Source organism: Ictalurus furcatus, chromosome 21 (assembly GCF_023375685.1).
Source record: "Ictalurus furcatus strain D&B chromosome 21, Billie_1.0, whole genome shotgun sequence".
NCBI classification, from domain to species: domain Eukaryota; kingdom Metazoa; phylum Chordata; class Actinopteri; order Siluriformes; family Ictaluridae; genus Ictalurus; species Ictalurus furcatus.
This window is the reverse complement of record NC_071275.1, coordinates 7,747,742-7,763,099: the sequence shown is the minus strand read 5'-3', so window position 1 is coordinate 7,763,099 and position 15,358 is coordinate 7,747,742. Positions and strand designations below refer to the sequence as shown.

Genomic DNA, 15,358 nt, shown 5'->3' with positions numbered 1-15,358 from the left:
ACGGTGATATTGTTAAGTTGTGGGATTAAAGACTGGTTTCAGTGAATTCAAATATCTGTACATGAACAAAAATATGCACTCAATCGTGAGTAGTCACATGACCATAATATGTCTGTAGGCTTCACCTGTGCTAGGAGCCCTAACTTACCTTAACTACCAGTATTGCTTCTCCGACACGTGCTTTTATTAAACGATGTCTATACTGAAATGTTCTTTGTTTTACACTCGGTTTTTCCATTTGGTTTTGGGGGAGAATATAGAAAAGAGTGCTTCCTCTTTTCCCACAGGATGTGACACTCTTTACCAACAAGTCAACTGAGACGATATACAGAGATAAACCCATATTAACTGCTGTAAACAGCTTAATTTGCAGTAAACAGCTCAAGTAATGACTGATCTATGTACTCATACTGTCCCAAAAACATAAAATAATAACAAATGAAATAAATGTGTATACAGTACATGGCCCACCTCATTATTAAGTCATGTTCAGTCACTTGGATTCAAATAAAGGCAGAGAACCATTTCCTCTCAACTGCTGAGCATATTATTTGAAAGAAGATGGCTTTTATCCTGATATGGTCACAATACAACACAAACATGAACTCCGGCAGCGGCGACAGAAAAGAAATCAGTACAGAGCAAAGTCAGTGGAGGAGTAAGTGTGGCGATGTAACGAGTGCTATAAACATTTTTTAAAAAAAAAAGGAAGCGCCGTACACGCTGGACACTGACACCATGCGATGAACGTGCATCAAAATCTCACGCGTCTCGCAATTTCGGATAAACAAGAGGGAAACAAAACGAGTTAGGGTAAGTGTTATGGTGAATAATTTCACATGAAATGTCGCCGGTTAAAGATGGTGTTTCACAAACACAAAAAATAAGGTTGAATAGAAAAAGTCTTACCTTATCAACAGGTAGTGGTAGTGGTGCTTGAATGACACTGGGCGAAACAAAAAAGAAAGAAAACAGGTCAATGGTGGATCAAAACAATGCTAACTCATGACAGTTCACGTGCAGTTCATGCAGCCGGACGCGAACCCTTCCAGAGTTTCTGAGTTAAAAAAAACAAACAACAAAAAAAAAACGGCCTTTGCTCTGGTTTAATGTTTAACGGTGACGCAGCAGGTGAGTAACCATGGAGCTAATGCTCACTCCCAGATAAGACTTACTGACTTCACTCAGGTGCATACCAATGTGCCAACATTCCTAACGAGAAAGCCAGAGAAGGCACCACCTTTGGTGGTGGATGGGAGGGCTATTTTTTATTTTTTCCTCCCAGACATGCAGCAAGCAACAAGGGGGGATTTTAAATACAAATTTTACAACAAAATTTTCGATTTTTATTCAAAGATAAAAATAAACAAGGCTGTAACATGACAATGAGGAAGGGGGTTTTTTTTGTTTTGTTTTTTTTAACATGAATGAAAACTTTAGTGCAGATAGTGAACTTGTTCAAAAGCCTCTGACATTTTCACATTCAAAAGGCAATAAAGTGCAACTAAAAAACCAAACAATCTTTCTATATATTGCAATCTTTTTATATATTCCCCCCAGACATTCTCGACAGAGGTGAGAGAGACACCCATTACTCTAGCCTAAAATTTCTAACTAGCTGTGCTTTGAGAATAACAACGGGAAAACACGCTTATCAACAACAGCTTTAGTGGGCCATCTTGTTTAGTGCTTCAGTGACTGCTTCAGCACCTTTTGTCAGCACTGCTCTGTAGCAACGTGTTCGTTTGCCTTAAATCCGAAAAATTTCCAGATAGCACTCCTGCTGTTTACTTTATCCACCAAAACGGGTCACGCAGGCTCTGCACTTCCATTTTTACAACACCATAACAAAACGCGATATTACCGGAGCGAACAAGACGGGTGATGAAAACACAGCACTGTGAGTGAGTGAAAAGAGGCGGGGCTATGTAGGCACTGCGTTGTGTCTCAACTCGCTGTCGGAGAGAAGAGACAGCGAGAAAGCGCAGCTGGTATCGGTGCATCGATACTGTGGAGAATGATTATTGAAACCGTTTGAAATATTCAGAATCAATATGTATTGGAGGAAGGAAAAAAAACAACAAAACAAAACAAAACAAAAAAAACCAACAAACTATTTTTGCCAACACTAACCCGAATAGCCGAAGACGCATTTACGACCCATGCTTACTGATGTGATTTCTCTCGCTCACAACAGCAAGGTGATTTTTATAACTTTGTTAGGTGGGACACTTCAGATTCTAGAAAGTGTTTGATTGGACAGGAAACCTGATGAGAAGCTGAAGTGCACAGTGAGGTAATCAAAATTGTTGCTCTGTATCGGTGGTAGAGAGAGACCATATGTTCTGAATGCGTACATCTAAATGCGTACATCTAATACTGGCTTTAAAGCAAAATACATTTTATTAAACCAACCTTGGAAAAATTAACAATAATAAAATGGAATCAAATGAAGGTTTTCTACACGTAAAAAATCTTAAAAAGCCGCCATGACGCTGCTTTCAGTCTCGAATTCTTCCGCTTGAAATTTGTTGACATTAATGGAAAGCAGAGGGGTGTCGTCTAACAGCTCCGTACACCGGGATGCTACTTCCTGCCTCCAAACGAGACACACAAGCTCGGTGCCTGAAATGTCAGCTGTGCTACTGCATTTCTGAAATGGCCGCGAGCCAGAGATGAAATCTCCTCGCCATCAGCGCCGTGTCATAACAGTGTGATTAACTCAAAAAGGCCACTGAACACGTGCCTACACTCTGAAGCCAGGACGCCGTTCCTTGCTCTTTCGCATTGTGGAACATATTCAGGATAAAGTTCGACTACAACAGTGTGAGAACACCTAGTAACGTTTTAACTCCAGTTTATCAGGGCTGCATCTGGTAATAACTGACTGGCAAGCGGTTCCTCGCCGTATCAGCACCATCGCTCACGTGTCCGCTCATAAAGCGCTCAGATATGACCGTGCTTAAATGCAATTCGTTTGGACTTTGTCCAACGGTTTCCTGAATCAGAGATACGTCAGTGTGCGGGTCTATACTTGTAAGTGAAATCAGTGAAAATCAATGTGCTCGATGGATGTTTTTTCATTAGTTCTGTTTTTCTTTATGAACAATGCACTTCTGAGGGCATGGGAACACATCACTAAAGCTGAAATTACCATATGCGCAACATCTAAAGCAAACAAATTAGCTTTCGGATGAAACCTCATGTCAACTTTGACTGGAAGTGGCTAGTTTGAATGTTAAATTTAAATGTAAATACGTTAAAAAATATATATATAATGTGGTTTCTTTTTAACTTCTGTTTTGCTGGCAGTCTGTTAAACCTTTTCATCATGACACAAATCACCACAAGACATTTTTAAGATACATGATAAATCACATCACTCACTGCTACTTAAACATTTAGTACATTTCTGTTTTATATCATTCTTTTCAAACACATACTCCTGTACATTTACACATTATCCTACCTCGAACGATACCTCCACTGATAATGATGGAATGCAGATTGCTTTATAGTCAGTAAAAAGTAGAGATATAAGTACAGTACCTTGAGTGCACACCCTTTCCTAATCGGCATATTGGCGAACTTCCCTAGGAGAACTGTAAAGTCAGGTGACCTTTCCCCCAACCAACCCTCCGACAGTTAGCTTATCGTTTCCTTTTAATCAACACACATTTGACCTCTGGAGAACCAAACACACGACTCTTCCTCTTTGGGGTTGGTTTCGGTTATCAGAGTTAAAGCAGGTGCTCGTTTAGCTCCAGAGAAGATACAGTAACGGGACAAATCCTTTAATGGGTCATGGTTATTCTTCATTTTAATTCCCGGTTTTGAAAGTCTCAGTCATCACAGATGAGTACACTTCTTTGCCGTTTTACAAAAAGATTTCACATCCTCGTCAGCGGACCGTTCAAGTTTCCAGTTTGAAAATGGTTATCCTGTCGGCTCCACGTGAAGTAACAGCACGGCCGTGACTCCTGGAGCTGCAGGTCAAGATTAAACTAGGTAAAGCCGAGCTCCGATTCAGCCGAAGAACAACTTCAAACACGCGCGTGACAGAATCAAGATCTCGATAACTCACGTTTTTCGTGTGGTAAAAGCCAGACAGGATTATTAAGCAGCCAAACCGGATCTCCAGGCTGATGTACCTGTGATCGGAGAAACAAAGCTAACAGGTTGGAGTGCATTCCTCTGAGCAAACGAGACGTACGGAGGTCCACAGCTGAATGCAGAAACTGTTCACTTCGGGATCAGTCGGCCGTGGCGTAACATCAGGACATGAGAGACAGGCTATGAGATTTACTGAACCCAAACGACAAGCTCTTGATGGAGGAATGCTCGAGCCTCCACCTGGCTTCAGCAGATTTCCCCAAAATTAGAGCAGAGTGTTGCCCAAGGCACACGGTCTGCTATATGCGTGCCTGCGCGTGTGTGTGTGCGCGCGTGCTCACACATGTCTTGTCAGGTTTATGTAAGCCTCCAATGAGTCACAGTGGTGCTTGCTGTGCTAGGGCTGAAGACGCAAGCTCCACTGATGTCTTCAGAGTGTTTTTAAGACACCCCATCGCCTCCATTAGGAGAACCGTCCGTCATCATGGCATCACCCTCTACATTCACATTTACAGAAACTGTCAAATGTGTGCAACTCGTTATACAAGCCAAAATTGATACAAGCGCAATCGGTTCTGTCCGACTAGAAATGACAATCAATACAATAAAAGCTACAACAATAATTACAACTAGTTTGCGCAATATTACATCCAGGTATTTACCCCAATCATCCTGCCAGTTTAGGAACAGACTCCCCCCACCTCCCCTCATTGGTAAATTATAGCCATGTATTCCTTATTTTAGTAATCTAAACTCAAACATTTACTTATTATTAAAAAGTGCACCAATGCATTAAATGCCAATATAAAATTTGACTCTAAATTTATCAACACAGCATATGTGCAAACGTTTGCAGACACCTGATCACCACATATGGGGATGTGGTTCTACTCCAAACTGTTGCCAGACAGTTGGAAGCACACAATTATCTAGAACGTCATGCTGGAACACTTTTGGACCTCCAAGTTGGACAGAAGGGAAATTGTAATGCTATAGCACGACCATGCCCCTGTGTACAAAGCAAAATCCATGAAGACATGGTTTGCCAAGGTTGGAATAGAAGAACCTCGAGTGTCCTGCACAGATCCCTGAACACCTTTGGGATGAACTGGAAAACCGACTGAGCTCCAGGTCTCCTTTGTTGCCATTCGGTCTCAAATGGTGTTACTCTAAGCAAATTAGTGCACTAAAGGTACCGCCTACTTTCAAGAAAGCAAAAAAAGAAACTGGCAAATATTTGTTGAAGACCTGTCCTGAGAGAGAGAGAGAGAGCGAGAGAGAGAGCAAGCGCGAGACACACACACAGACACACACAATGATGAGGCAGTACTCAGGATCAGATCCAGAGGAAACAGCCATCTCCCTTTGGCGTGTCGCGCTCAGAAAATGGAAAAAAGACCAGCACGAGCCCCTGCCCTGTAGTCTCTTTATCCGTCTATATCTACAGTACCCTCTTACCCCCCCCACCCCCCATTACGTCAAGTAGTAACCCCATCAGCTTTCATACGGAGCGAAAAGGAAACATGGGCCTGTTTAAAGATGAGCAACTTTCTTTATAATAATAAAAAACACACAACCCATGGAGAAATATCTTTAGCAGATGTCTTCAGTCAAATTGCTGTGAAGAATTTTCCAGAGCCGTGCTTGGAAAGAAGCTTCCCTCGGCTTACTCAGGCCTGTTCTGACGCACGCTGGAGGAGGAGGAGAATAAAAATAAATAATAATAAAAAAAAATACATTTTACCCATAACCCCTAACATTAAAGCAAACTTTACACAGAGGTGCATAGAGACATAAAAGCGAGCCCGGGGCCTGCATCTCGCTCGTCCTGGCTGCTCTCCAGAGAGAAGAAGAAGAAGAGGCTCAAACACAACAAGCAGCATGTGGCTTCTATAAATACCTCCGTTAACAGGGCCTCGGTCTGAGAGCCGAGCACGAACGTGAACATGGCACTGAAATAGGGAGATCAGACCGAGAGCTCTGCTGGTCACAGGACACAATTCATCACGGACGTCTTTAAACACTGCTGCAGGCCCACAGGCATGGAGAGAAAAAGCCCCAAGAGGGCAGGGAGAGAGAGAGAGATCCATTCAATTTCCTTCTGAAACAGGGGGTCAGAGTGACGCTGTGTTGAAGCACATGACTGACTCACACGACAGCATATCAGAGATATGCCACCGTCCCCCCCCCCAACAAACCTGACCGACAGCTTAAACGGCGTTAACGCCATGTCGTAATTACCGTAATTACGGGATCCTCACTTGTAAAAAGCGTAGAACTCGTAATTACAATGTTGATTTTAGGAGAGCTCCAACCTGACCGCTGCAACGTCATGCGGAAACACTCAAACTGGCGGCGGCTTCAGCGGTAAAACATAGTGAAGTGGTTCTCTCGTAATATAATATTTCTGTGCAATAATTCTATTGTTAAAGACTGACGATAGACACAACACAGTTTAATGTCATTTCGCAGCCGTCAACACTTAATTCCGGGTCGAGGACGCGAACAGCTCCGAGTAGAACATCATGGCATGAACCCAGCCTCTCTCTTATCAAGTGTTGAAGCCTCGACGCTGTATAAAGACAGAATCACGGCTTATTCCAGCACTCAGACCCAAATTGGTCAAATATTTACTGTCATGTAACAACAACCACCACTACAAACACCTCATTCAAAAGGAACAACGTGCAGGAAGATGCACAAGCAAAAACACAACCATATTCACTGCTAATAAGCTACTGTACGACATGCAGTACTGTGCAAAAGACACTGGCACATGCAAAGAAATGCTGTAAAGCAAAGATGCCTTCAAAAGTAATTCATTAATAAAATGGGAGAGAAAAAAAAAAAAACCCCATCAGTAGTCAAGGAAAAGTAAGTTTGTTTTTCTGCCGCTTTTCTTCTGAAGGCTTTATGTAATACATGTAGGGCTGCAAATAACTATTTTGATAATCGATTACTTCTATTAGTTAGATTAAAAAGGCTAATTTTTATTTTCTGTATTATTTCGGGGGTATTATTTCGCATTCTGCCCAGAGTGGTCCTTCAAACACTGTGCAAACTGAAGGCTATGAAAAAGGTATTAAGTGTGTATAATGTAATTAACAGGGCTACAGTATGCTATACACCGTGCAAAGGATTTTTAAAAATATTTTTAAAAAGTTAAATCACTATATTAAAAATAGTTTGTGCTTTTGTTTTTCTTTTTTATTAAGTGTTAACTGGTAAGAGGTTGAACGTAGTGTAGTAACACACACATTCACATGTTCCTATATTCTCTAAATGTACGACACTTCTTACATTTATATACAATGACATGTCTAAGCCCGTTACAGTTACCGCTCTCAAAACACTTTAGTTTCTAAATATCGCTAAATATAGCATCAAACAACATATTTGATCAACATGGATATTTTAGTCAGAGTTATTGCGCTTCCTTTCTATCGCTCACTGTTTGATAGACGCGTACGCATGGACTCGTGCTCGTTCGGTGAAGTGTAACGGAGACTCGCTCGCCGTCTGGATGAGGCTTTGTGTCAAATGGAAATAATGGCGTGAATTTCTAACATTTATAACATTTACAGATAAGGACATAAAAAGGTAAGAATGTCTGGAAGCATACATGAAACATGTCTGAAACACATTAAACGGCACACGTGTCCGTCACAGCGTCCGACACGATGAGTGAGCGCTTTTTACGAGTCGGAAGCTCGTAATTACGACATGCCGTGAACGCAGCTTTGGCCACTAGGTTTCTGGGCAACAGTGCTTTCACGATGGTCTGGAAAAAAAATAAACAAACAAAATGCGGCTCATCAATACAACAGGAGGTGGGAATAAAGTGTTAAACAAATATAAAGTAGTAGTGACACTCCATGTAATACTTCTCTGGTTAAACGACAGATCGTCGGTCCATGTTTTTTGGTGTACACTCCTTAAAAACTCCTACAGATTCATTCAGAGAGCAGAATACCTTGACTGCTAGGACAAGCCAAGAGGAGTTATTTAACTACAAGAATCTGCGATTTCTGAACTTAGGTTACAGGTTTAGCTCTAAATGAGGAACGCGGCTAAAAACAACCACGCTGCTGGAATTAGCATGGATGCCAGGGTAGAGTACACCTCCTTTCCACAGGCTTTGCCAGCACTGGGTATGCGGCACGTGTTGCGAGCCAGCTACATGTCTCTGCGAAGCTTTCACAACACGCACAGAGGCATAGCCTGCAGTCCTGCTTCCCGTTCACACAGTGTCTAGATGTCAGCATTCATCTACGTTCCTACCTACGGCATGTAGCAGCTCGACACGAATCCACATAGCAAAGCTGATCGGTGCGACCTCCAACTGTACCAGCTGACAGCAACACTTGATAATGTCTATTTCACTTTCAGCAAGATGTCGTGAATGCTTCGTGCTAAAGCTAACAGCTGACCGAGTTGTGCGCAGTGTTCTCTATTTACATAACCCTGATGAGATGTCGTAACGTGACGCTGGAGAGATAAATAGACTAATCTGTTAATCTGTCAACTTAGTCTGCTAAATGATGGACTGTTTTATAAATAATGCAACCTTTTAGAGCTAGCAAAATTGTCAGGGGTGCAGAAAGTATTGTGAAATTATACTCAAGTGAAAGTAGAGATAATGTGTCAACATTTAATGCAATTAATTTGGAAATGTCAATCAGGAATTAAATGCATGACTTTAAACTGGGGGGGGGACCGGAGTAGCCAGAGGAAACCCCTGAAGTACGGGGTTGCACCATGCCACGCCGCATTGATGCAGTAATTCATTCAAAAGTTTTAAAGCCCCGACTGACTATCAAGTGCGTAAATTAACATACTTTATCCGGTCGACATTTCTGTATTATAAGTTCTTTATTAGAAGATTTTGAGATAGTGGATTTTTGATTTCCGTGAGCTGTAAACTAATCAAGATTAAAACAAAAAAAGCTTAAAAAATTTCACTGTGTGTGTAATGAATCTAGAATACATGAAAGTTCCATTTTTTGAATTAAACTATGGGGGGAGACACGACTTTTCCACGATATTCTAATATTTTGAGATGCACCTGTATATTTACCATTATCTAGAATCTGTCTAACCAGTTTAACTTCTGGAATCGATGCTAATCTAACCTAGCATTAGCAAAGAAAAACCAGACTAAAAACATACCACAACATGAACATGGCTTTTTCAGATTCATGTCTTCCCTGGAGGTAAAAGCCTCGTTTTACGAGACTTTGCTTAATCCAGCATGCTGAAGCATGTTACTGAGGTAGGGCCAGGGCACTCATCTTCCAGTTCAACACTGCAGTCTGGTGGCCTGTCCTTATTCAAACACACACACACACACACACACACACACACAGAGATAGCTATAGCCCTAACTACATTGTATAGCAAGAAAAGATGAACTGGATCAAATCCGTTTCATCTAATTTAGTCTTGGCCTGTTCAGTGAAATAGTCTCTATAGTACCACACCTACTAATCTTGAGAGTTAAGCCTAAAACATGCGCATACATCCCCCGTCCTTTCGAACTGCTGCTCATGCTTTGTCACGGTGCAGCGCAACACACCCAGAGGAAAGATCTATCCACCCCCTTCCACACACATGAACTCTCAGACGCTCCTGATTGGCTAGAGTCGCTCAGTACGTTTACACGGACAACAATAATCCGATATTAACCCGATTAATACACTGATTACGAAACTATCATGTAAACAGCGATTATTGAGGACCTTAATCCGATTGAAGTCATAGTCGAAATAAACACAAATGGAATCAAGACGCATGGTGTACTCCTGATTTAGTCGCATTATCGAAGTGCATTACAGACATGTAAACACATTGATCACACTAACATCGTGTGGGAGTTTTCACTGCATTGTGCGACAGGACACGTACACACGGCAGTGCTCAACCGTTTGACGGCAAACAAGAGAGCACGGCTGTGTCCCAAACCGCGTATTTACCTACTATATAGTAGGCAAGATACATGCATCTCAGCTACAATATAGACGGTAAGTATGAGGTTTCGGTTGCAGCCCACGGCTTCAAGCAGTCGTCTATTTGCACGTACAACATGACAAATAATTAACTGCACTTGAAGTGTTCGTAAAAAAAAACAAAAAAAAAAACAACAACCAAAACTGTATACAGTTTCATAACGAAGACGAACTGTATGTCGATACGTGAAATTCTGGAGGGAACGTGGGATGACGTGACGTGGGGATGTAATGACGTGTGGTTAACCTGACGAGGGAGCATGAAAGGAGTATTCTAAAAGCGACTCATGTTAACACCTTAATCACAATATTGTCTTATTCAGAATAAGCTCAATAATTCGATTATTGCTGACCATGTAATACGTAGTCACTGTGCTCGATAGGGGAAAGAGAGCATGCCCTGAGCATCCTGAGCGCACAACCAATTTTGCTCTGTTGGACTCCTGGTCACGGACGGCTGTGGCATCGCAGGGAATCAAACTCATGATCAGGCAAACGCTTTTCCTTTGTACCACTCAGGAACCACACTGGCATGAATATTGATCCTTTTTTTAAAAGGATCTAGTGATCCAACCATTGATGCTAAACTGTACAGCCATTTTCTGCGTCCCAATTTGCTATAATACTATCCGTCCTGAATAGCATCCGAGATTAGAATTAGTGCGTCCCGAATCGAAGTACGTTGAAAAGACTATCCAGAACGTTCCTGGATGGTCTACTGTTTCCGGCAGATCTTCCAAGTGTGGATCCGTGGCCCCTTTTTCAGCTATTATTACCCGCAACCCCTTGAAGTTGGAGGAGGAGTTTTGTGACACAGGTCAAGCTGCCTTCTGATTGGCTGATACAGCGAACGTGCAGGTTAAACAAGGGTTTATCAAGATTAAAGCAGAGAAAATAAAATTAACAAATAAAAGGTAAATGAAATGATATAGTATAAACTCTATAAGGAATACTGAATGAAAAGGCTGAAATGCATCGAGGAACGTGTTTATGGCACCCGTGTCCGTAACGTCCTCTTCCTTTACATGGCGTGTCGGCGTGTCCCAGTATTCGCGAGCTCTTTTGCTACACACTCAAAAGTACGTATTTCTTCCTTCACAAAAAGGAGTGCACACTTTTAGCGCATAGTCTGGGGAGATGAATTGGGACGCAGCAACTGAGAGAAGATAAAATCTTACAAAAAGATTTGTAGTGAGCATTCTGAAGGCTTAAAAAAACATTTTATTTATGTAATTAACAATAATTTATATAATCATAAATATAACAATAATATTTAAGTACAGTAAAGAAGTACAATTACTCAAGTCTTGTCCACAGTTGGTTAGAAGCCACACAAGGATGATTCGAGTCACGGATGTACTGATCCGAGCACGCGGTTCACGCAGTCTTAAGCTGTTAGCTGACTGGTTACTGACTGGCTTGTATCTCTTACACAAAACTAAACCAGGATACACAGCCTTGCTCATGGATGTGATGACTTCTGTAAAGTTGAGTGAGCTAACAAGGAGACAGTGTTACACAGTACTGTGGTTGTCTTGCTGCATGTTTATCACCACATTCATCTGCACTAAGATGATCTCCCCCCCCCCCAAAACAACCTGGAGTAACACCCTAGGCTTAATTCCACTAAAAACCTCCCCCTCTCTATGCGTGTGTGCGTGTACATTAGTTACTGTGCAGTGTGTATTTCCCAATGAACTGTAAACAAGTCTTACTCTGATCGCCGTCGTGCTTCCATGCCATCTGGAAGGAAGAGTTTGATGGACGACACTATGCAGCCATGCGTGACTACCGAGACAAAAAAAAGAAAGAGAGAAAGAAGATAGTCAGTAATTTCACTCAGTACTAAGATAACGCTGCACAGTGAGGCGAGTTCACATCTGCTTTCTGACTTATACCAGCGTAAAAATCCTCAGCGATACATGGAAACTTCTAATAAGCCACGGTTTCAGTTAAAGAAAAGTTCAATTGTTGCTGCTTGAGCGTGTAATCAAAAATTCGAGGCACTCCCTTGTAGCGCTGACTCATGTCCCAGTCTGACAGCTTTACGCGCCAGAATTTCATCGACTCGCATACGATGGACAAGACAAGCTAAACGATATATAAACACACACAAAAAAAAACCCTTAGCATTTCTTTAATACCTTACCCACGTCCTGATTAGCCCATAACCTAAAAAGCCTCTTATGTTCGTCTCCCTTTCGAGGATTGTCTTTGCTCTCTACACGCTCTCTTCACGCGAGTTACTTTGCATTCTTATCGGATTGTGAAAGCCACCATTTCGTCTGCTGCCATTACGACACCTTCCAAACAGTAATCGTGAGGTGCTCTTCGATTTCAAAACCCAGAGGACAAGCTCACTAATGCAGCCAAAAATCTGTTTCAAAATCTTTCACCATCCATGCAAGTAATTTAAACCTCCCTATAGTTTTATTTATATTAAAAAAAAAAAAAAGGTCACTCAGTGTGAGCATCCTAAATATTCAAGCATGTTGCTTATTCGACATGTTTGCTCTGTGATCATTATAAGGCACAAAGAAAACAGGATATGTGTGTGTGTGTGTGTGTGTGTGTGTGTGTGTGTGTGTGTGTGTGTGTGTGCTGTTATTAAGCAACACCGGCAGTACGTTAAGGACGTGCTCTTAAAGCTATAATGGTCAGTAGAGATAGCCGATAAACACGAGGCAAACCTTTGCGTGTGTTCTCTGTGACATCCACGCCAAACTGGATGATGTCGCCGGAGAGCACCTCGCACGGGGGACTCTCCTCGGAGCCCCGGCTCAGCCGCTGGCTGTTGATGAAGGTCCCATTGCTGCTCTTGGTGTCCTGGAGATAAAACTATAAGAAGAAGCAAAAGACAAAAAAAAAAAAAAAAAAAAGATATGAAGACAAAATGAGAATCTGTAGAAACAAAGCTAGTCAGCTAAAATAAAAAAAAATGAGCAACCTGTAAACTTCAGACGCAGAGCTTGTGGATATTAAAAATCATGCCTTTATTTGCAATTTTAAGAACCTAAAAACACGGAAAGGCAGAGCTTACAAACAGAATGTACGTCTCTGGGAAAACCTCTCAGCGGAGGAAACTCACTCGGTGATGTTCACGGGTTCCAGATTTCAGGCGGTCATTAAGTGAGGAATAAACTGACGATGGGCCGGTGAATTATTAGAAAAATAACGCGCACCGAGATGCTTACAATGGAGCGGAGTCAATTATTCTGCTTATACCGCGGTGAACACACCTCAAGACATCGTTCAGATGTTTTACTTCAGGACACACTTCAGGTTTTTGTCCTTAAAGCGCTCGTGTGTGGAAATAACTTCTTACACGTCCCATCTTAAGGAACCGCTGCTAATTCCATAACTTCATTTTAGAGCTAGTAATGGAGGCTTGAGTTATTCATACGCAGTTATTAGAGAGAGAGAGAGAGAGAGAGAGAGAGAGAGAGAGAGAGAGAGAGAGAGATCACAGGTTTCCCCCCCATTTGATGCTGATAATATAAGAACAGAACAATTAAATAAGTATTGATAGGCCTACTTGTTCACTGGGGTTTTTTTTAATCACTGCAGAAAACACGAAGAATAAATTGTGAGACATGTTCACAGGATTTTCCGTCTCATTACTGCAATCACGCGCTCTCTCTCTCCCTCTCTCGAAAAGAGTAAGAAAGCAAAAGCTTAATATCCTACAAGGTCAACATTGCACTTCTGGATCAAGCCTACTTTTACTGTATACCAAAAAAACCTGTGTGTTCCGATATTTATGATTTGAAAAGGTTACACCTTGCTTAAAAAGGATTTATTCAGTTTTCTCAGAGTTGGAGCTATAAAGCAGGACGTCCAAGTCTGGTGCTGTCACCTACGTCTGCAGACATGCGTGATAGAGACAAGCGAGAGTTCATGCTTTTAAAATAAGGATGTGATTTCTTCTTATGTTCAAGTCTCAGCGAGAACTGTTAAAGAAACAGGTTCAAATCAGTGGAACCTTAACAACTTCTCACTTCAGTAACCTTACTCACTTTGCCTTACACACACACACCACACACACACGGGGTAATTCAGAGTAGTGGATCCTAACAGTATGTTTTTGAGGTGTGAGGAAACCAGAGAACTCACACAGACAGTAACATGAACTCAGGAAGAAAATGGGGACCCTTGAGCTGTGAGACAGAAACACTATCCACTGCGCATCCAACAAACCGGGCAAGCAAAAAAAAAAAAAAAAAAAGAAAAGAAAAAGGGGGGGGGCTAAACTGAAGTGGCAGTGAGGCCTGTACTCTCTTACAAAAAGCTGTCTGATCTAAACAACAAAAACAGCCGGCACACAGCAGTATCAAATGTCTAAGCCTCATGAGCTCCAGGAATACTACAGTGATGCACTTCTCTCTGCTATAAGAACATCAGCTGCAGACATTTATTTAATTATTTATTCAGAAATTATGTTTTCATGTTACAATTCTCTGTACTCCATCGCAATCTCTACTTCAGACAGAAAGCTTTACTAGAATGGTTGTACGCTATATTTTTTTTACTGATGCACCGAAAGAAATCAAAAATTCAGGATGCACTTGGGTGTTAAAACCCTGTTTTAAAATAGTTATTTGTATAATTGTATTAATCTTAGAATTTTTAATTCATTTAATAACACTAGAACAACCCAGTGGTGGTCATGTGCTGCCCCACAACCCCTCCTTCTCTCCCGGTATGACAGCAACCTCTGATTCAGGACCACAACAGCTCGGCTTTCCTTCACCCGACGCGTCAGCGTGCAGGCGGAATCGAATAACACCCGTCTGATTCAGATATACGCCAGCATCAAAAAAAAAGTGCTTTATAAAGTTGACACCACCACCACAGCTTGAACATCTTACGTGAGGCGGTTTCTCATTCCCTGGTTCCCATGGTTACGGAGCAAATCCGAGGCCGGCACAAACCCCCCCCCAAAAAAATGAAGGCTAGTGTTCATGAGGAGATAAAACCAGACTCTGTGCGTGTGTGTGTAACATGTTCATACGTAGCTATTCCTGTAATCATATACAGTCCCCTTCGGAAAGTATACTTCTGCTCACCTAAAAATTGTATAGTCTGCCACCAGGTGCAATGTTTTACGTTGTTTAACATGTCTTGATGTAAATATATATTAGCTTTACATTTATAGATCAACATATTTTGATCTCAAACACAACTGTCTGCAGACGTATAGCGAAAAACAACAGAATTGGCCTTGCTGTTCCAATATTTCT

General features: G+C 41.7%; 1 protein-coding gene across 8 annotated transcripts in view; it reads right to left on the bottom strand.

Moving 5' to 3' along the window:
- Positions 1 to 15,358, bottom strand: part of slmapa (sarcolemma associated protein a) — a 60,778-nt gene that overhangs the window by 26,637 nt on the left and 18,783 nt on the right. For 7 of the 8 annotated variants that reach the window (XM_053652403.1, XM_053652402.1, XM_053652405.1 and 4 more), the window contains exons 2-4: positions 12,809 to 12,956; positions 11,834 to 11,906; positions 910 to 946 (exon numbers count right to left, since the gene is read on the bottom strand). In XM_053652403.1, coding sequence (XP_053508378.1) covers positions 910 to 946; positions 11,834 to 11,906; positions 12,809 to 12,956 — 258 coding nt within the window. Of the gene's footprint in view, positions 1 to 909; positions 947 to 3,549; positions 3,969 to 11,833; positions 11,907 to 12,808; positions 12,957 to 15,358 lie in introns of those variants that run through there. The other variant, XM_053652409.1, reaches the window with a different exon arrangement.